The 21,007-nt window shown below is 49.6% G+C and overlaps 1 protein-coding gene across 1 annotated transcript in view; it reads right to left on the bottom strand.

Annotated features, from left to right (window-relative positions):
* Positions 1 to 21,007, bottom strand: part of LOC122385820 — a 52,161-nt gene that overhangs the window by 12,871 nt on the left and 18,283 nt on the right. Inside the window, exons 13-16 of the mRNA XM_043374396.1 lie at positions 20,152 to 20,373; positions 19,790 to 19,942; positions 17,334 to 17,946; positions 16,829 to 16,974 (exon numbers count right to left, since the gene is read on the bottom strand). Of these exons, the coding sequence (XP_043230331.1) occupies positions 16,829 to 16,974; positions 17,334 to 17,946; positions 19,790 to 19,942; positions 20,152 to 20,373 (1,134 nt within the window). The remainder of the gene's footprint in view (positions 1 to 16,828; positions 16,975 to 17,333; positions 17,947 to 19,789; positions 19,943 to 20,151; positions 20,374 to 21,007) is intronic.

Genomic DNA, 21,007 nt, shown 5'->3' on the forward strand with positions numbered 1-21,007 from the left:
CCGTAGCAACCGCATCCGAAACGCATGCGGAGAGCTGACGGAAAATCAACAGCTGATTGCCGTTCGGATGCGGTCCGGACGGAGCGCACACGATTTCCGTACGGACCGGATGCGCCCATAGGGTTCTGTGTTAAATTCCGTACGGACCGCACGCGTTCCGCACAGTGGACGGCGGCCTTTAGACTCCCCGTGACGAGCTGCATCGAATCGATACCCATTTTATGCAAAAATATCAACTTTGAAATTTGACCATTTTTGACCTGACCTTGACCTGACCTCCACCAGAAAGTGACCTAAACCGTACCTGATGGTCTTATAACCAACACCATTGAGTTGGAAATGAAAAACTGGCCATAAAACATGCATCACATAACCTTAGTAAAGTTGGGCTCATGTGGTGACCCTTGGTGACCTTTGGTGACCTGACCTGTGACCTGACCTGGTATGACCAGTGACCTCTAATAGCAGCATATGTACTAGACAACTGACGCCTTATCGCTGATTTTCGACAAAATGCGTTTTACTCGGTGTTATAGCGCTTTCCCTAGAAGCCCCGTGAACGGTGAAACATTTTATCTTTGACCTGACCTGTGACGTCATCGGTGACCCCGAGGTCAATGAAATTTGGTTTCCTTCGACAAATTTGACAGGGCTATCGAACACCGTAGTTGAATTTTTCGGATCCGTCCAGTAGTTTCGGAGATACGGGGGGGGGGCAAAAAATGCCCCCCCCACTGCGCGGAAGGTGGCTGGTAGGCCCAGCGCCTGCCGGTTTAACTCGAACCGCAAGTATAAACACATTTTTGGAGGAGAAAATGGCACCCGGGAGGTCGTAGGCCCATCTTCAAGCAAGACATTGCATCAGTGCACAGGTCAAGCAAAGCTTAAAAGCAGTGCCAGGAGACTGTGATAGGCGTCTGTGGCAAGATCACATCCCAAGCAACTCATCGGATCCAAATTTCATAAAAATGTGTTGGGAATATCTAAATCGAGGCTCGTCGAAGCGGAGCGCTGTTCCAGCCTCGAGGAGCTCACGGCGCATGTCAAGTCAGTCTGGGCTAACTGCGTTTGCACTTTTTTGGTGGTTTCAAACGCTCAAACATGTGAAATGATGTTGGTCCCACTCCTATCCATTGTGGTAGGTGTCAATGTCACCTTAGGGTCAAGTCAGGTCATGGACCTTTTGATGACCTTGGTGCTTTTTCGAGTTTAACACGTTTCTAGGATGGTTTCGTCTAGCTGATTTTAAATTTAGTACCTATTTTACAACAATTTGAACATTTACGAAGAAGCTTTGATGCCTTCGTATCATTGTGTGTTATCATGTTACGTAGCTGCCTTCGTATCATGTTACGTAGCTGCCGGTGGTAGTGGACACCTGCTATACGGACGCCCATAAGTACCCCTACTGGTTGACCTGACCTGACTTGACCCGACCTGGCCTAAATGCATGAAGACATCATCTATGATCCAAACTAACCTGAAATTCGTGATCAGCACCCCCCAAAAAACTATTACAGCCTTACTTTAGGAAGTTCATCTGACAGGTCCTGATTTTACCGTCTTTTGGGTCTGTGGCCTGACCTGGGCGGCGTTTCACGGCACGCTGCCAGCCACTGCCAGCGTGTTAGCGCTTTTGGTTTGCATGGAGACATCAACAAGCCTAACTTACAACACTACCGAAGGTTGACCTTAGCTCGCGGAATGCGCTGGCAGCGGCTGGCAGCGCGACCGTGAAACACCGCCCTAGAAGGTTAACCAATGACCAAGGACCTTAAACTCGGGTATCATCGCCTTCCTCTCGTCACTCACGGGCAACGCTCTTGTTTTTTTTCCGCGAACTCTAGCTAGATCAGGGGCCGAACGGCAGGGGGTCCAAGTTCCAACCGACACCTCCCAGCCCGCGAAGGTTGCGCCAAGCACCGACCTGTAGCGGGATAACTGGTCGACAAAATCAATTTGAAGTGTTTTCAAAGCAATATATGTAAAGGCACGGGTCGGGTACATAGGCGGCGGAACGGGGAGGGCACCGGGGCACCGTGCCATCCCTTTGATTTTGGCATCTGAACATTAGCCCTATGGGCGTTGCATGGAAAGAATGGGACCAAAATTCGGCAGCCCCTTTAATTGAAGGTGTTCCGCCGCTACTGGTCGGGTGGGCTACCATTTCTAATTTCTATATTTTTTCTTTTAGTTGAAAAAAATTATCGTTTTAGGGATGTGACGAAAAATAAGCGGCCTAAATCCGATGAGAAAACAGGATTTAGGGGTACCCTAGGCTTGGTTCCTTGCATGAGTTGCCCCCCCCCCCAAAAAAAAACGCAAGACTGGATCCGCCAGTGTGCAGGAATATTGTTTCACATTTCTCATTGCAACTAAGTTGCTTATAACTGAAACCTACCTATCAGGCATGTTCATCTTTCAATGAAATGCCACCATGCCGTGACACGTACGGTGTCTCGTGATGGAGCTTATCGTGTCGCCCAAACACGAGAAATTCCTCGACCCCTCGCCACTGGCCTCCCCACGCGGTCTCCCCAGCTGACGGTGACCGGCGGTGAGTGACAGCGGGTGATGCATGGCTTAGCGCGGTCAGCCGGCGACCCTCTGCGACGGATGTCCGCGGCGGCGGTGGCGGCGGCGTCTCTTTGTTCCCTTCGGCCCGGTACAGGGGAGCCGACTGGCCGGCCGGGACCCAGGCACACGGTATGCCAGCGAGAAGTTGGAACCGACCCGAGCATCTCAACAGTCAACACCCATGCCGTCTGGCTCGGAGCTATCGTACTGCTTCACAGCGAGTCAGTGACCTTGAGTGACCTATAGTCTGACAAAGCTAAGAAAGAGCGAATTTTAAGTGCAACGGTTATTGATGCACGTGTCTGTATAAATACAGTGGAATCCGCTAAATAAATCCACCTTGGTGACAAGGTGTTTTGGATTTATTAACCCGCGCCCGGCTGGGGGTCCTGGATTTCCACGCCCTGCTGGGGGGGGGGGGTGTTTGAACACCCCCCCCCCCTTCTAACTCGGCTCCTGGGCCACGTAGCGATACGCGGAAGGCGGTGTTCGAAAGAGCGTCAAAAATAATGACGAAATCACTTCGGTCAATTTTTTGGTCAGGTCAAAGGTCAGGTCACCAGAGGTCATTGAAGGCAAAATTTCGCCGATTTCCAGGTCGAATGTCGACAATTTCCAAGAAGCCAACGCATAACTCGGGACCCAATAGAGCTACAGCGCCGCGGAAAAGCGCATTCGATAGCCCTATTAACGCCCTTTCTGAGTAATTCTCTCAGATTTGATCTAACGTCAACGGTTTTGCCTGCAGGGGGCAAAAACTGCAAAAATAGCCGATTTTTTTCGGAAACAGTTTTTCTGCAATAACTTTTGACCCAAGCCTTGTACGAGCTTACTTTTACCGGCATCGTGTTCCTCTTGTCAAGACGCATCGAATGAACTATAACTTGACCTTGAAAGGTCAACTTGAAAATTTGACCTCAGGTCAAGGTCATGACCTGACCGGAAAGGGTCATGTTGCATATCAGTCGATCCGTATCGTCGAGCTGAACACATCTAAGGCGTTTTCATCGCTCTAGCATGCCTCTATCAAAAGTTATTTGCGAAAAACTGTTAGATACCATTCGTGACCTAAGATGACCTCAGGGCATAAACAGGGGGTCACGGACACCATTTTCATGTTCAGTGTGTCTAAACCACTTGTAATTTAGTGTTTGGGAGTGTTTATAATGTCTTTCGTTCAAAGGAGGCGCATTTCAATTTTCTCCCATTGACTTATAATGGGGAGGTCGCAAAATTGACCTGACCTTAGGTCATCGATATCAAAATTCTGAGATATACATTTTGTACATGCTATTGCTCTTAGCAATCGCTGAAAGTTTCAAAGCGATCGGTCACTCGGTGTAGCTATGACAGGCATTGAAACTTTTTATGAGGTGAGGTCACTTCAAGTGACCTGGTGACCTGACCTTGAATGACCTTGGTCTGAAATTTTCACAACATGTGTAGAATTGATGTATGATAAGGTGTACCAAAAACGGCGGCGCTCCGCGCCGCCGTTTTTGAGATATTCGCGAAAAACCACAAGGGGGGTGTTCAAACACCCCCCCCCAGCAGGGCGCGGGTTAAGCGGTGGCCTTATTACCGGAGTCAGCTATTTTTTTATTATCAAAAAGCATGTATCGCAGCTGCACGTTCCGTTCTCCTGCAATACAAGCGTACAGGCTAACATTCCTCATTGTCTTACTTATACCAATAAAAGTGGCCACGGGCTCCACCACATCAGTGGGGTGCTGCAGTCTAATGTATAAAGGCGACCGTTTTAGGGCTAGACATGGACATCCCCCAAAGCTGCGACCATAGTGGAGCCCCTGAAAGTGACGCGCACACTGCAAAACCGTCACAGCGATTAAGTCGACATGTCCATCCGCGATCAATCCCCGTCATGCCTGCTATGCCAACGAAACAGACTCGAACAGTTGAGGGTGCCTGCTTTGCCGGGAACATTTCTCTGAGGTGCTTGGTGATGGCGCTCTTGATATCCCTGAACTCCCTTCTGTCGTGGGAAGTCCAACTGCTGCAGACCGCTGCTCCAGTGCGGTTCTTTTTGAGCGGGTTGGATGCCACATTTTGAATGGGGAGATTTCGCTGCGGACTTCGAAACTCCCAAGTGGCTTTATTAAGCGGAGTACGTGGATTTATTAAGCGGATTTATTTACTACGGGTATCTATGGCGAAAATCCGTGAACAGCTCAAGCAGCCACAATAAGCGGCTGGATTTATTATCCGTGGATTTATTAAGCGGATTCCACAGTACCTAGCTTCCAATACGTCCGAGAAAAATTATCTCAAATTTAAGCACACGTAGGCATATACCCTGCACGTAGGTTATCTTCAATGTCCAGTGCACGTGTTGCGTGTTTCGAGGCGCTTTAGCTCCGTTCTCTCTTAGGTTTGTCAGGCTATAGGTCTGAAATTTTCACAACATATGCAGAAAAGATGCATGATAACGTGTGCCAGAAACGGCAGCGGCGCGCTCAGCTAAAAACCAAACCGCAGCGGGGGGGGGGAGGTGTTCCATCCCCACTCTCTAGGAAGGCGAGGGTTAATAACAGTTTGCACAAGCACAAGGCCAATCATGCTCGAAACACTGCTGTGCATAAAACGTTCTTTTGACACCAGCTTTATTGTTTTAATGGAAGCCTTCAAGAGCACTTCGGCTCCCTTCTTCAGCCAAGTCACGTAAAAACACTAAAAAACAGTAATACACAACATCGAGATGTCGTTTGATTCGAGGTCAAAATCGTATAGGCCCTTGTACCTATAAGGGCATCAGTGCGCCACATTAAATGTACAATTGTCACACAACTTTATGAAGCTTTCAAAAATATACACGTCCAGATAATGGAGCAGTAACCTCTCTACAAAGAAACATCTAGATGTAAAACACAAAGCACAGATTGCTGGACGCTGACACTGAAAACACACGGTGCACACTATTCAATATTCATTGGCACCCCTGATCGACGTGTTGAAAAGGTGTCGATTTTTTCGTTTTCGCTATGTACAGGGTGTCTCAAAAGTTCGTTTACACATTTCCCATGTCAATAAAGCATATAAGAACCGGCCAAAAATCTAAGGTTTTGGTGTCCGTGTGTACACTAGACAAATATGCATGCTTTGACAACTGATTCGGAAGGTTGGGAACCAAACCCTTTGCTGTATCTCCAAAAATATTTGCCCATACCGATTTTCGTCACTCCGTCAGCTGCCGGAGGCTGATAAAAGGTTACCAGCTTTCAAGCTCTTGTAGGGGAATCCCCTGCAGTTTCTGCGTCGGATTTAGGTTTGACGAGCTCCCCGGCAACATCCGCTTCTCCCTGAAAGCCGACAGCTTGCATCGACACCATCCGTGAGTATTTTGTAGGTCTTCTCTGGCGCTAACTCCTTCATGCATGACTGGCGCCGACTTCCCAAGCACCATTTTCCTTTTCAAAACAACCCCATTCCTGAACAAATGGGAAGTGCCAGGGGCAAATTTTTCGCAGCATATCGTAGCAGAATGTGTCGGCCATCTGTTTCTTAGACACATTTTGCAAATTTTGCAAATCCCAAACGCTCGTCATTCCCCATGCCAAGACCTTCGCTGGGTTGCGGAGTGTTTTCCTCAGGAGAGGTTCTGCTTTGTAAACGGCCAAAACCTGTCCATCGTGCGGTTTTGTCCGGATTTTGTGTGTAAAAGAAAGCTATTTGCTCCAGATCTGCCTCTTGAAACTTCGTTAGATAAAACTTTACGTTAATTGACACTTTTGGAGGGTCATTTGTCCTCGGCATTGACGATTTTCGCATTATTTTCCCTCAAAATTTAGCGTTATAGATATTATAAACAATTTTAAATGATATTTTGTCTTTATTTTATGATGACCTGCAATTTTTGAAACTGGGTAACCTCTGTGACCTTCTAGTCAGTTTTCAATAGTTAGGACTGCATTTTCAGCTGCTTTCCGGTGCACGAGTCTGCTGCGGTACAAGGGTCGTTCAAAGCGCTGGTAGTCTCGCATGGTTTTGTCCTTCAAAAATTTTAGCCACCGTTTTTATTAGATGACCATCATGTTGTACTCATCCTCGCCGACACTTTGCCATGTGTCATTTCCGACCTAACCATTCCCATTACTCGTGAAGCAGAGAGTTTCTCAGCCGACCCGAGTATGCGACCTCCATTTTCATGCCTGATCCATGGTCAGAGGTGAACCCTTTTTGTGAGCTCATGAAGGGTCGAATGCGCTTGAAAACAATGAAGCTGCTTGAGGAAGGTTGCTACCAATGCCCATGCAAAATTTCGACTGTTAATTTCTTGTTGATTCAGAATTATTGACAAAAAAGCATGGCTGGTACCTGTAAACGAACTTTTGAGACACCCTGTACATATATGCCCTCTTTTATTTTCGCTTTCTCAAGTTGTAATGGCATAGTATAATGGTGAAGAAGTTTTGAGTTCCCATTACGTCCTTGACTGAAGTACACGGACTGCTGTATTAAACCATAAAATGCTCAGAACTACAGCCCTAGATGAAACACATACAATATCTAAGGAAAGGCATTATTTTTATGCCTATCTATGTACGTACATACATAGTTAGGTCCTTTACGCATGACAACTATCTGTTCTTTTTATTTCTTAAATTTGTTACCATTGCAGTAGGTATATAGAACGGCATTGTTCATGAAAAAGTTGACTTTATATTCCTGTTATACAGGCACAGGATACTGTTATAACTATGTAGGTACTGTTCTAATGTAGAATATAACCTTTTTACCACAAAATCTGATCTACGATCAATGTCAGATAAAAGACAAAACGCATTAGTATGTAAAGTTATATCATTTTACTATAATCAGTACCTTACTGCCAATATCTCACATTGAGGTTGCGTAAGCGGGGAGCGCTGAAAATGACGTTTAAACCCTACTGTTTTACTCAGCCATAGACGAGTGGCTGTAGTGCACTGCCACGTCCGCCCATGACTGAGCGAACGTGTTTGTCCTCTATTCTCGAGTTTATTGTGAGTTTGTGACGTGGCTGCAATGACTATATGTATATTGCATATGTATAGGGTACCTGATAATTACGGAGCGAGCGAAGCGAGCGTACCTATAGTCTTTCCTTAGATTAACGGAAATTTCCGAGTACCTATGAGCGGCCGGCCGGCCGGCCGGCCGGCCGTGCGGACGCTTTTGCGAGGCTTATATCTCAGCAACCACTTGACCGATTTACATGCGGTAATTTTTGTAGGGTAGCTTCATTCCTTCTACCAAGTATTGGACTATTCCCGATGCATTTGGGTGACCCCTTATGCACGTGCCACGTGCAAAACGAAGAGGTGTCAGTTTTGTAATTGTTGCAATATCTCGGTAACTATGTACTTGGCCGATTGCGCTGAAAGTTGGCATGTAGGTAGGCACCCACTAGGCACTAAATCAATGTGCCACAGTTGGGGTGCTACTGCACGTGCGCACGTGCAGGGGTCGTTTCCAGATATCGAGAACGGCTCGACCGATTGCGCTCAAATTTGGTACACAGTTAGGGACTGGTTAGTAGGGTGCCGTGCACAAGTCAGTTGCAGTGGCGGTCGCAGGGGGGGGGCATCAGGGCCATGGCCCCCCCAAAGCCAAATCAGGGGGGGCATCATATCATTTGGCCCCCCCAAACAACCGACGGGCCCCCATGGCCGTATGGGGCCCTGGCCCGTATTCGATTGTCACGAGGCTCGAGAAACCCACGCCAGCTATTAACAGCTCCCATACCAGTCTTTGAGGGTCCTACACTGACCTCCGAGGGCCCTTCAGTGGCGGTCAAGCGTCTACATTGACCGCTGAGGACCCACATTGACCTCTGAGGGCCCTCCACTGGCCTTTGAGGGCCCCTAAACCGGCCTCAGGGGCCCAACCGGCGTCTGAGAGCCTCACACCGGCCTCTGGTGGCCTCATTTCTGTCTCTCGAGTCCCAAGACTAGACTTTAAGTGTCTCTGAGACACTGGATTCTGAAGACCAGATGCCGGCCTCTAAGAGTCCGCATCGGCCTCTGGGGGCCCATCATGGCCTTTGAGGGCCCTCCGCTGGTCTCTGGTGTCCAACGCCGGCCCATGCCGGCCTTTTAGGGCCCCACACTGACCTCTGAGGGCCCCATGCTTGCCTGTAAGCCTCTGAGGGCCCCCGCACTGGATTCTGAAGACCCGATGCCGGCCTCTGGGGGCCCATCTTGGCCTTTGAGGGCCCTCCGCTGGTCTCTGGTGTCCAACGCCGGCCCATGCCGGCCTTTTATGGCCCCACACTGACCTCTGAGGGCCCCATGCTGGCCTGTAAGGACCCACATTAGCCTCTGAGGGCCCCCGCACTGGATTCTGAAGACCCAATGCCGGCCGCTCAGGGCCCGCATCAGCGTCTGAGGGCCCATCTTGGCCTTTGAGGGCCCTTCGCTGGCCTCTGGGGTTCAACGCCGGCCCATGCCGGTCTTTTAGGGCCCCACACTGACCTCTGAGGGCCCCATGCTGGTCTGTAAGGACACACATTAGCCTCTGTGGGCCCCGCACTGTATTCTGAAGACCCGATGCCGGCATCTAAGGGCCCGCATCATCCTCTGAGGGCCCATCTTGGCTTTTGAGGGCCCTCTGCTGGCCTCTGGGGTCCAACGCAGGCCAATGCCAGTCTTTTAGGGTCCCATTCTGACCTTTGAGGGCCCCATGCTGGCCTGTAAGGGCTCACATTAGCCTCTGAGGCCCCCCCCCCACTGGATTCATAAGACCCGATGCCGGCCGCTAAGGGTCAGCATCGGCTTATGAGGGCCCATCTTGGCCTTTGAGGGCCTTCTGTTGGCCTCTGGGGTCTAACGCCGGCCCATGCCGGTCTTTTAGGGCCCCACACTGACCTCTGAGAGCCCGTGCTGGCCTGTAAGGACCCACCTTAGTCTCTGAGGGCCCCGCACGGGCTTCTGAAGACCCGATGCCGGCCGCTTAGGGCCCGCATCGGCGTCTGAGGGCCCATCTTGGCCTTTGAGGACCCTCCGCTGGCCTCTGGGGTCCAACACCGGCCCATGCCGGTCTTTTAGGGTCCTATTCTGACCTTTGAGGGCCCCATGCTGGCCTGTAAGGGCTCACATTAGCCTCTGAGGGCCCCCCCACTGGATTCTGAAGACCCGATGCCGGCCTCTAAGGGCCCGCATCGGTCTCTGAGGGCCCATCTTGGCCTTTGATGGCCCTCTACTGGCCTCTGGGGTCCAACGCCGGCCCATGTCGGTCTTTTAGAGCCCCACGGTAACCTCTGAGGGCTCCATGCTGGCCTGTAAGAACCCACATTAGCCTTTGAGTGCCCAATTCAGTCTCTGATGGTCTCAAACTGCCCTTTGCAGGCCCTGTACTGGTCTCTGAGGGCCCTAAACTGGCCCCTAAGGGCCCAAACCAGCCTCTAAAGGTCCCACACCGGCCTTTGATAGCCCTATTATGTTCTCTGGGGGGGGGGGGGCTCAAGCCTTACCTTTGGGCGTCACGCACTTGCCTCTGAAGGCCCACATCAGCCTCTGGGGCCCTACCTGGGGCCTTTGAGGCCCTTTGCTGACCCTTGGGTCCAACGCCGGCCTCTGGGGGGTCTGACACCGTACTCTAAGGGCCCCATTGCAGCCTCTAGGCGATAGGTATCGCCGAAGCGCTATCGATGGGCCCATAAGTGTAGGAACCATGGGTGCAGTGGGTGCAGTTGCACCAACAATAATTCTGCAGTGGGTGCAGACAATGTATTCTGCATCCACAGTAATCTGGAACAAAACCCCCTTTTCTCAGCAACACTACTTTCCATGCAGCATGACAAATTTAGGATATCTCCGGCTCCGGCTCCGAGTAAAATGGCAATACGGCTCCGGCTCCGGCTCCCACTCAGGGCAAAATATGACGGCTCCGGCGGATCCGGCTCCCCTCCGGCTATGCGTACCGGTGCATTACGGAAGCATTTAAGTTGGGGCATATTGGGGCTTGGCAGTATAACACGAAGTGTACTAACGTTCCTGGCGGTTTGATATCTACAAGAACCTAAAATTAAAATGCTAATTAAAAAAATTAACTTGACTGTGTAAATAGTTACATTATATTATTATGTATCTTATTTACGTAATTACGTTAACAAACTTATTAAATAATCATTTAATTATTTTCTGTTATTCTTAAATCATCGTAATATTTGGCGTACACGTATAATCTTCCTATATGGGTGACATTCTTAGCGAGTCGAAGAAAATATTTCATTGATAGAAGTGCGAACAGTCAACACTCGGTCCATTATAAAAAGAATACTCTATGTAGGTAGATATTTGAGCCATGCGGCTGGGTGTGTTGGCAGGAAGCACCGCATACCAACCCCTACGGACCGCGACTGACCGATCTCGGGTCAGGTAGCGCCTCAGGCAACGGCCAGCCGAGGCGGAGCTTAGCTCCAACGTCACACTATGGCTCCGCCCCTTGTGGAGTAGCCTCTGCTCACCGAGAGAGTTTCAGGAGCAAAATTTAACATTACGAGTGAACGGGAAGTGCCCTAAATATTGATCGGACATTGACAAACCTTAGTAATAAAAATTAGGCCGGGGTCTGAAACGTCCATTGCCGAAGTTTCGTTCTTGAGTGACAACGCATTCAAAAGTTATTGCGAAAAAGTCGCGTCCCACGCGGTTTGACGTCCACAGTAGTTATCAGAGCATTCTTTGAAAGTCGTGAATAGGGCCACTGAGTACCTACAGCCGTAATATCCCCCCACAAAAACTTCTTTTAAATAACCGGGGCTAGGTACATACACGAGCAGAGTAAATGCTATTACGAACGCCTATCACAATGCTGAGCGAATAGGAAAATCCATAGACGGAGAATTGTACCGCGTTACGGGTGCTCGGGCGCAGCCAATCCACCGTTACCGCAGCGGTGACCTTGACCCGCATCGTCTGTCTCGGCTCCAAAGCCAAACCGGCGTGGAATTGGGAGCGCTCGAGCACTCATGGTCCAGCGCAATTCTCCACCTAAATCCATTCCTGATACACATTTGCTTGCTCATAGTCATGTAACCCCGGTAGATTCACCCAACTTTCATATTGGTCGCTCCATAGACAGATGGCCACAGAGATCAACTTAAAAGGCCATTGTTGCATTCATTTAGTTGAGATCATTAAAGAGCCGTGATAGGCCACAAGTCGCGTGACATCATATGTGTAACAACCAATGACGTCGGCCTGAAAAACCCAATGGAAGCGGCTAGCAGCGTGCAATAAAACAGGGCGCTACTTTCTAAATGTCTGTCGTGCGCCATACATGAATATATTCTTTGTAGCGTGGCAACTCAGTATCTTTTTTAAACTATTGTACTGGTATTTAATAATTTCATAATTTTATAATTGTGCTTACGCTTAATGTTGATATTAGTGGTAAATCCTTAGATAAAGCAAATCGATGTGATATTTAATAGAAAAATAGCAAACTAACGCACCATTCATTCGAAAGCTGGGAAAACTACTAAAAAGAACTACTAAAATTCCTGAGGAACCAAAGGATCAAACTGGTACCAAATAGATGCCTGCTATTCCGTCGTGAAAACGGCCTTTATGAATTTATTTCAGTGTTTTAATCGATGATGCTCTCTGATAATATGACAAAGCAGGCATATAAGCAATTAGTGCAACCCTAGCTGATAGCTGGTAAGAGACACAATGAGCCTAATTTGACCAAATCTGCACCTAATCTCTACCAGATGTGCCCCAAATGTGTACCAGATGGCCGTCGTGAAAACGGCTATCAATTAACCCTCGCCCGGCGAGGGGGGTTGATGCAACCCCCCCCCCCTAAGGTTTTTCGAAAATACGGCGGCGCGTAGCGGCGCCAAATTTTGCATACCCTCTGGGGCAACCTTTTCGGACCTTTCCTGAAAATTTGAAGTCCCAGTATTTTCAGGTTAGGTCACCAGGTCACAAAACCGGTACAAGGTCAGGGGAAAATTGGACTAGCTTAGCGGCAACTGAATTCCAGAGTTCACTTAAATTTGTAATAAAGTATATCATTCGATGTGCACGGACGTCCTGAGTTCACTGGTGCTTTTATTTTTGCTCTATCTTTACTAAGTAAAAAGTTATAAGCGAAAAACGTTTGGCATGTTTAAGTAAAGTTTTTGCATTCATACCCCTCAAATACCCTCTAAATATTGACTAAGAGTCACCAAACTTTCACAGGGGCGAGATCTCCTATTGACCCACCTACCCTGTAAATTTGACGTTTCTAAGTGCCATGGAGCCAATCGCGAGGGGGTTCATTGACCTGACCTGGAAGTTCAACCAATGACCTAGGACCTCAAAATTGGGTATCATCGGCTTTGTCTCGTGACGGGCAGCATGCTCGTTTTTTTTCGCGAAGCATTAGCTCGATCAGGGGCCAAACGGCAAGGGGGTCCAACCGACCCCCCCCCCCCCTGCACGTTAGAAGCTGGCAAACGCCGCACACATGCGAGGGTTAAAGTCCTTTAAGCTGCTGCTATACACCATACTAGTGATGTCAATTAAGGAAAATCGTGATACCGATACCAAAGCAAATACAAGCATAAGCCATGGGAAAATACCGAAACCAAACAAACTCGGGAAAATCAGGTAAGTACCAACTTTTTACCAAACTCACAGCCTTTTCATATCAGCGACGATTCAAAACAAAATCCTAAGGGGGCGGGGGGCACCTATAGACATCGCCTTGGTACATCGCTAGAGACCGGTTAGTAGGGTACTGACTACCGTCAACCGTGCACAAGTCAGTTGGAAGTAACATCCCCCTCGCAATTACGCACATGCAAGGGCCACCCCCTCGCTGGCTCGTCTGTCGCCCCCCCCCCCAAAGGTGTCTTACTGGCATTAACACTAAATACCAGTCTGAAGAGTGACCATTATGTGCGTAGGTATGCATATCATTAGAATCAGCACTGCTTTTGAAATCCAGCAATAGCAAAAACAAGTCGATCCCTTGCAAATTCTCAAACCCTGGGCCTGATAATTCCTTTAAAATCCGCGAGTAGCTGGGGAGGGGGGCGTAGTTACATCCCCACTTTTTCGCCGCGCTATCGCTAATGATCGCTAAAAATACGGCGCGCCGCAGCCGCACCAAATTTTGGTTACCTCTAGGGAATCGATTGAAGTTTATTGTTTCGTATATCGTTGAGAGCTTCTGTGAGGAGCATGATAAATGTAGGAAGTATCATCGTCGTGTTCTTTCGTTTGCCCTCTCGTGCGTTTCGCTGCGTCTATAGGTTCTCGAGTTATCGGCTGGGGGCGTTTACCCTCCCCCCCCCCCCCCAGCAAATGGCGGGTGGCGAAATACCCCCACCAACTGCCGGGTGCTTAGTTACGAAGCAATTGTAGACTTTCGTCAACAAACCCTCCAGTAACTAGCAAGACTCCATTAAAAAACGCGAGCTAGTGCTTCACCGCGTGTTTAGCCTGAGATGAGCACTGCGCAACCATGCCACATCAGCTGCCTGCGTGGATCCGCGTTCCCCGGGACGGACGGTCACCCCTTCTCGTCACGCCTGGCTGGAGTCGGGACGCGGCTACCCTCCTGCCCTCCCTTTCCCACCCGATCGTCGCCAGCGCGGCATTCCGGAAAGGATTAGCCATGTCCATCCCCGATCTACGATCAAAAAGCACCGAGAGACTGCATGGTTACAAGTCGGAATATAAAACAGAGGCAAGGCTAGTAGCTTGCACTCCGTCATGTGCCTTCAATGACCTGAAACTCCTTCAATTGCAAGAATGATAGTAGTGAGCAGAATCAGATACTACTTGTTGCGAGCGAGGGACCCGAAGCGGTCTTTTCAATATTACGGACAAATCTCGGTAGGAGCGGCCCGGCTGGGACCGGCCCGGCCTGTAACACTTTAAACCCTCGTCCTGTGGGGGGGGGGGAGCTATTTTTGTCCCCTCCAGTCTTTTCGCAATATCATTAAAACTGCTGCGCCGATCGTCGCGAAACTTTCACTACCATCTCGTACATTCCTTTTACACATTGTGTTCAAAAATTGTTCAATTGCCTATGATAGGTTGGCCAGAAATGACGTCAGAGTGACGTCATTTTCATCGATTTAAAAGGCTAATATCTCAGCAACCGCTGCACAGTGTGGCCGAGCACCAATTTAGCGCGAATTTAATCCCAGCGCCGCTCAGATCCACTGAAAATGGCTCCCTGGTTCCAAAATTGACACCCTTATGTGAGACCTTTTGCGATACATTGTAAATGCTTGCTGGCACACAGCGACGTAATTTCGCAGAAAAAGTGAGGGGAACTAGGTCACGACGGGTGATGTATTTACCAGGGCCGGGCAGTCGATTGATCTTCGGGTACTCTGACTTCGACTCCGACTCAAGCTTCCAAAAATCAATTTCGACTCCGACTCCGGGCTGAACTGTCGATAGACTCTGACTCCGATTCCGCAGCCATGACAAGTCTGCGGAGTCGATGAATTTTGGTGACTCCGACCCCGAGTCTGGCTCCGGATTCCAAAATCGATTTTATTTCGACTCAAACTCCGGTCAGAAGTCAGAACTTCCACCAGATATGGACTCAGACTCCGCAATCCTGGTATTTACCAGCAAGTAAGAGGCATAAAATTAAAGAACAAGTGCGTGGTGCTTCGTTCCCATTACCATTCCGCCAAAGGTCTGGTGCGACCCAGTTTCATCCAACGATACAAGGCTGCTATAAGGTCAAGGTCACATGAGAGTTTCCTTGCTAAAAGTTTTTTCACTGATTCAAGTCGGCCAAATGATGAAGACATTCTTACCATGTTAAGGCTCTAAATGAATGCTTACAGCAAACTGGATGCCAGATTCGTGATCAGCGGTTACGAATCGTATATATAAGCTACCATTCATGTGTCTAGGTAAAAAGAAGGTCATTCGAGGTCACATGAGGTCAACATAAAACTTGAACTTTTTCATGCAAAATATATGTCATTCGACGCGTCTTGACAAGACGAATGCGATAGTACCACTACTGTAGCTCTCGGACCATTTTTGTTAGTTATTTGCGAAACACCAAAACCTCAGCTCAGGGTCGTTGACCTGACCTCTGACCTCAGGTCACCAAAACTATTTTCATACTTTTTTACCAGGGGTGCGGAGCCGGAGCCGGAGCTGGAGCCGGAGCCGCCGGAGCCGGCATATTTTGCCCGGAGCCGGAGCCGGAGCCGGAGCCGTCGAAAAAGGGGGCGACTCCGGCTCCTTTTTTTGAAGAGGAAAAATTATTGACCTAGTTCGGTTTGACAGTTCAAGGCAGTAAAACATGAGGTAGTCAAAATATGAAAATAGCCTTGTTATGCAAATACAGAAGCAGCGCGCACCAATCCCATCATCTTGTTTCTTCCACCCGTATTTAATTGCATAGGGGATGTACTGAGTATTGGAGCCGGAGCCGGAGCCGGAGCAGCCGGAGCCGGACCATTTTACTCGGAGCCGAAGCCGGAGCCGGTGTCGCCATCGCATTTCACCCGGAGCCGGAGCCGGAGCCGATTTTTTTCTCTGGAGCCAGAGCCGTCTGAAATTTTCACGGCTCCGCATCCCTGCTTTTTACCCACATCAAACGCCACGCAACCGCTTCTGTTATTTGTCACAATCGTTTTGTCATAATTGTTTCACAATTGTTTTGTTCCATGATATATTATTTGGGCATTTTGGGTAGGGTGAGTCAGGTGACGTCAGGTAAGGTTGATCATCAGGCTATGCTTATTTCGTCTTTACCAACACTGATAGCATCAGCCCGTGCCGCTGGTCACTACAGCGAAACTTAGCAGCACACCCAGCGCTACTATCCACTCGCTCCTCAGCTAATTACTTCGACTGCCCGACTCGGCCCGACCCTGCCCGGCCACCCTACCCGGAACAAATTGGACTCTGCGGGAGGTCGCGGGAGGGACCACAGCTTCAATGGGCCGCCCGACCCTTCATTAGGGGGCGCCACCGGACAGAAGAGTGTATACGGCGGCCAATTTTCACACACATTTTACACACATATTGACAGAACACCGACTTAACAGGACCGACCTCAAAATGGCCCTAGGGCATGTTTAGAGGCCAAGGAACATGGCCCCGGTCTTGGAATTGTCAGGACCGGGTTTTCGGTCCTGGCAGGGAAATCGGTCCTGTCGGGTCGGTGTGTATCCCGTCATCGGCCCTGACAAGTGAGTGCTTACACACGCACACACACACACACAGCCCGGGTTCAGTGGAGGGAAAGGACAGCTGTCGGAGCCACACACCTCGAGCCGGGGACAGGCAGCGACTCTTCGCGGCAGGTCCGACATGCGGTGTGGAGTAGACAGACTCGGCCGCTACCTCAATCACGTAGGTGATGTCGCCCTCCACGCCCGACCACGCGGCACGGCACCGGCTCTGGTCACACTGGCTGGCAACAGGCGTGTTTGTTTGGCGTCACATATCGTATCGGGCAACACTATTTTAGGAGGGTTTGTCGTGTGGTGATAAAGCTACCAATTTTAGCCAGCCTAGATATTGAAATCACTGTTTTGAGTTCTCTTTAACCTGAGCTCTAACCAATAGTAAAGTAAATACCGACTTTTTGGGTTTGGCAATGGACGCAGAATACTCACTTCAATGGATAAATTTTCTCCCATAATCTATAAAATTTCATGAATTTCAATTCAAACTATCAGCTGTCAGCTGACTGACAGCTTTGTACTGAAGAGGAAGAGAGGAGATATTGGATATTACCGACATTACAGAGCCCTGAAAACGACCACCTACCTCTCTCCCAGCGTTTCCTGGACGAACTTCTCCATCTGACCGGTATCTCTCGTACTCCGCTGGACATTCACATGGTACGCCTTGGTGGGCACCTCCACAGGCCTCGGCACGTCCCAGGACAAGGTCAGCGTGTGACCCTCGCAGCTGACCGTCAAGCCAGTGACCTTGGCCGTGTACTCTGGCGTCCGACACACCGCCAGGGCTGTTTCCCCGCGCTGCTGGAGATATTTCGACTCCGCCTGAACCGTCACCTGACACTCACTCCCGGGCATCACGGGTGCGTCAGTCGCCGAGCGCAGCTCGCACGTGCAGTTGAAGTAGTAGGTCCGCTCTCCCATGAAGTTGAACCGCTTCACCGGGTAGTTGCAGACGCGCTCGCAGGCGCCGCACTGGTCGGAGCGGGCCTGGGAAGAGGCACACGGACACTGGGTGTGGTGGCAGCTGTGCCAGAACTTGCTGACCACCTGGTGACCCGTCACAGGGTGATGGCACTGATACTGGCTCCGGTAGCTAACGATGCCGAACGCGTTCTTGGTCGGGTTGGCCCAGCTGAATGAAAGTCCCAGCGGCTGGGACGAACAGTCGGCCTTCAGGTGACGAACCATGCCCGGAGCTGAAACGGAAAACAGCGACTAAAGCGCAGGATGCACTCGCATAAACTCAGCAAATTTGTAATGTTTTTCTTTTAGAATGCAGTGTTAGCACCAAAAATGGACGGGAAATTGACTCAGACCCATCTTGTTAGCCGCCGGCTCTGAACCAGGGAAATGTCATGCGTGGTAGTTTAATAATACATGGATAGCGTTATGATAATTACAATTAGTGGAAAAGGCTTGGAAAAAATACCATGTCAGGCCTTAGAAGAGATCGGAGCTCGACTGGCAGCGGCACGTTCCCAATATCCTGCGACGTCTAACTTTAGATCGGAGCTGGGAGTGCGACACGTTCCGCCGTACACGGAAGTGATGCGGCACAGCATCATTCAGGCGCCCGCTTGGGACGCGAGCGTGCGGCACTGCGGCAGGCACGCAGGCAGTGGTCGAGTGCAAGACTGAGGTGGGAAGGTAGGAAAGGGATCGCGGGAGCGGGAGGGAGGGAGAGAGAGGGGAGGGAGGGAGAGAGAAGGACCAACTTGAAAAATAATAAAACCAATGTATCGATGATCCTAATTACCAATTAGCCAGGGTTCCAGTTCCACTTACCTAAAGTCCCAATCTATAGAAGACTGAAAGGCAATCCACTTAGTGCCTCGGTCCGGCCCTTGACGTCAGGGGTACGCTGCTTATGGATCATTTGATCAAACTGGGCGGAGTGAAGACCCAATAATGATCTTTAATTGGTCCTGACGAACGTGCTAAAAACAGCACGGACGGACCTTTCAGCAGCAGTGAAGTGCACTAACCCGACCCCTCCCCGCCACCTAGGACTTCCCCTACCTCTCTAACACATCATTACGGACGCCTCCTGACAGGCTTGACATTTCGTGCCGCCTCCGGCTAGTGCGCTTTGTCGGCGCCACTCGAAGCCACCTCGGTTGGTGAGGAGTGTGCCACTGTGACACGTCTGCTCTGTCGTTGCCCTGTTACCCGCTCTGCGGCTCCTTCCTAATCACTACAGGCGTGCCGCGCGGCCGCGGGGCCGCTGGCTTTGCCGCGGGCGGTTAGCGACGGAGTTGGTTTGATCGGTCACGCCTGGCAGCGTGCAACAGTGGTCACCTGACCAAGCGGACTGACTGGACGAACGTATTTGACTGAACTAAGGAGCAAGAGAGAAAGAGAATAGAAATATAGGGTGAAAGAGAAAAGAAATAGTAAGAGAGAGAGAGAGAGAGAGAGAGAGAGAGAGAGAGAGAGAGAGAGAGAGAGAGAGAGGAGAGAGAGAGAAAGAGAGAGTAAGAGAGAGAGAGAGAGGGGGGAGAGAGAGAGAAAGAGAGAGTAAGAGAGAGAGAGAGAGAGAGAGAGAGAGAGAGCGAGAGAGAGAGTGGAGAGAGACGTCCGTTGATCCACGGTTGCCGCTATAGCGTGCGTGACTTCGCGATAGTTGGCGGTCTTTATGGTGCTAGTTATGTCGTTGGCAGAGGCCGAATACGTGTGACTGTTATAAAAGTTTGGGAAACGGTCAAAGTTGGAACCTAATTGATTCCACTCAGAAGCTGATGGTCATAAAAATATGATTATTATTTTATTGGTATCTTTCATTTTACCTTCATGGGATCTTTATAACATTTCCAAGCTTCGCTGTTCGGTGACTCTCAATTGCGTTTATGTAGCTGCATGAAGAAGCTGTATTCGTGAAAGCATAAGTTGTATCCACCAAAGCCCAGTTATCTTTTCAAGCTCTCAACGAAATCGACTCCTGACGTGACCTGGCGTAAAGTGCAGCAAAAACCCAAACACAAACCATCGACATCTTCAGACTCCATATGCCTATACCACGTCACAACTCCAGCAACTCACGTGGTACGGTCATGGTAAAGTTGACGGGACCACTGGACGCCTGAGCCGTCCCCTCTTCATCAGCGATGTCGGTGTGCGCCACGATGCGGACCCGGTAGTTGAAGCCGGGCGTCCACTTGCCGTCAAATACAGAGAAGGTGATGTTGCGCTTCCCTGCACGGTGAACCACGAAATTAAGTTGTCTGCTTTTGTGATGATTGAAGTCTGACACGAAAAGAGCTGCCTTATCAGGAAGTCTGCCACACGACAAGTTTATTACATTGCTACCGGGAAAGCACACTGATTCAACTTGCTCGAGTAAAACTCCTGGAATTCGTTACGTAATGTAAAATCATATCAGCCTGGAGTTCGTACCAACTTACCTGAATAGAGCTGACGGATCTCGTCGGGTTTGAGCATGGCTGCCCGGACAGTCGACTGGTAGCCGGCCAAGAAGTCGACTCTCTCAAACTGCAGACGGTAGTCGTGCATGCCTGGATAGGGACACGGTGGGCGGAGGGATACGCTCACCGAAGTCTGTTCAGCATACCCGGGTATCCTCTTCACTTGTGGCGTCACAGTCACGTGACTTGGCGGCGGCGGCACTGGAGGCAGGGGATCGAAGAGATTATGTGGTTGCAGATCAATGGTGAGCTCAGCGTGAATGTCTCTGTCTGTCTGTCTGTCTGTCTGTCTGTCTGTCTGTCTGTCTCTGTGTGTGTCTCTCGCTCTTCTCCCTCCCCTCTCTCTTTCTCTCTCTCTCTCTCTCTCTCTCTCTCTCTCTCTCTCTCTCTCTCTCTCTCTCTCTCTCTCTCTCTCTCTCTCTCTCTCTCTTTCTCTCCCTTCTTATGCCTTCTCCGTCACAGAAGGCATAAGAAGTCTTTCTCATATTATTCTTCTCCGTCACTCTCTATTTTTGCTTCTTCCCTTACTCGTTTTCATAATCCAGTTATAAATCGTTTCAGCTAAAACATATGCAAGAGCACAAAAGAGCATCCCTCTAATCATTTTGCGACAATTTGCAAAATCTCGTTTCCACAGCTACTGCTCAGTAAGTTATCAGAAATGGCCGTTGTAAACAAGACGTCGTGTACTATTTCTAAGTCAATGCATGCTCTTAAAAATAAAAAAGATAATAAAAAAACTATATGCTTAAAACAACGTTGTTTGACTTTGCTGTGGTGTGCACTTGCTTTAAGATGTTAGAATTTTGTTCAATCGGTGAGCCATTCCCGAAAG

This window comes from Amphibalanus amphitrite, unplaced genomic scaffold (assembly GCF_019059575.1).
Source record: "Amphibalanus amphitrite isolate SeventyFive unplaced genomic scaffold, NRLGWU_Aamphi_draft 000232F_arrow, whole genome shotgun sequence".
Classification (NCBI taxonomy): Eukaryota; Metazoa; Arthropoda; class Thecostraca; order Balanomorpha; family Balanidae; genus Amphibalanus; species Amphibalanus amphitrite.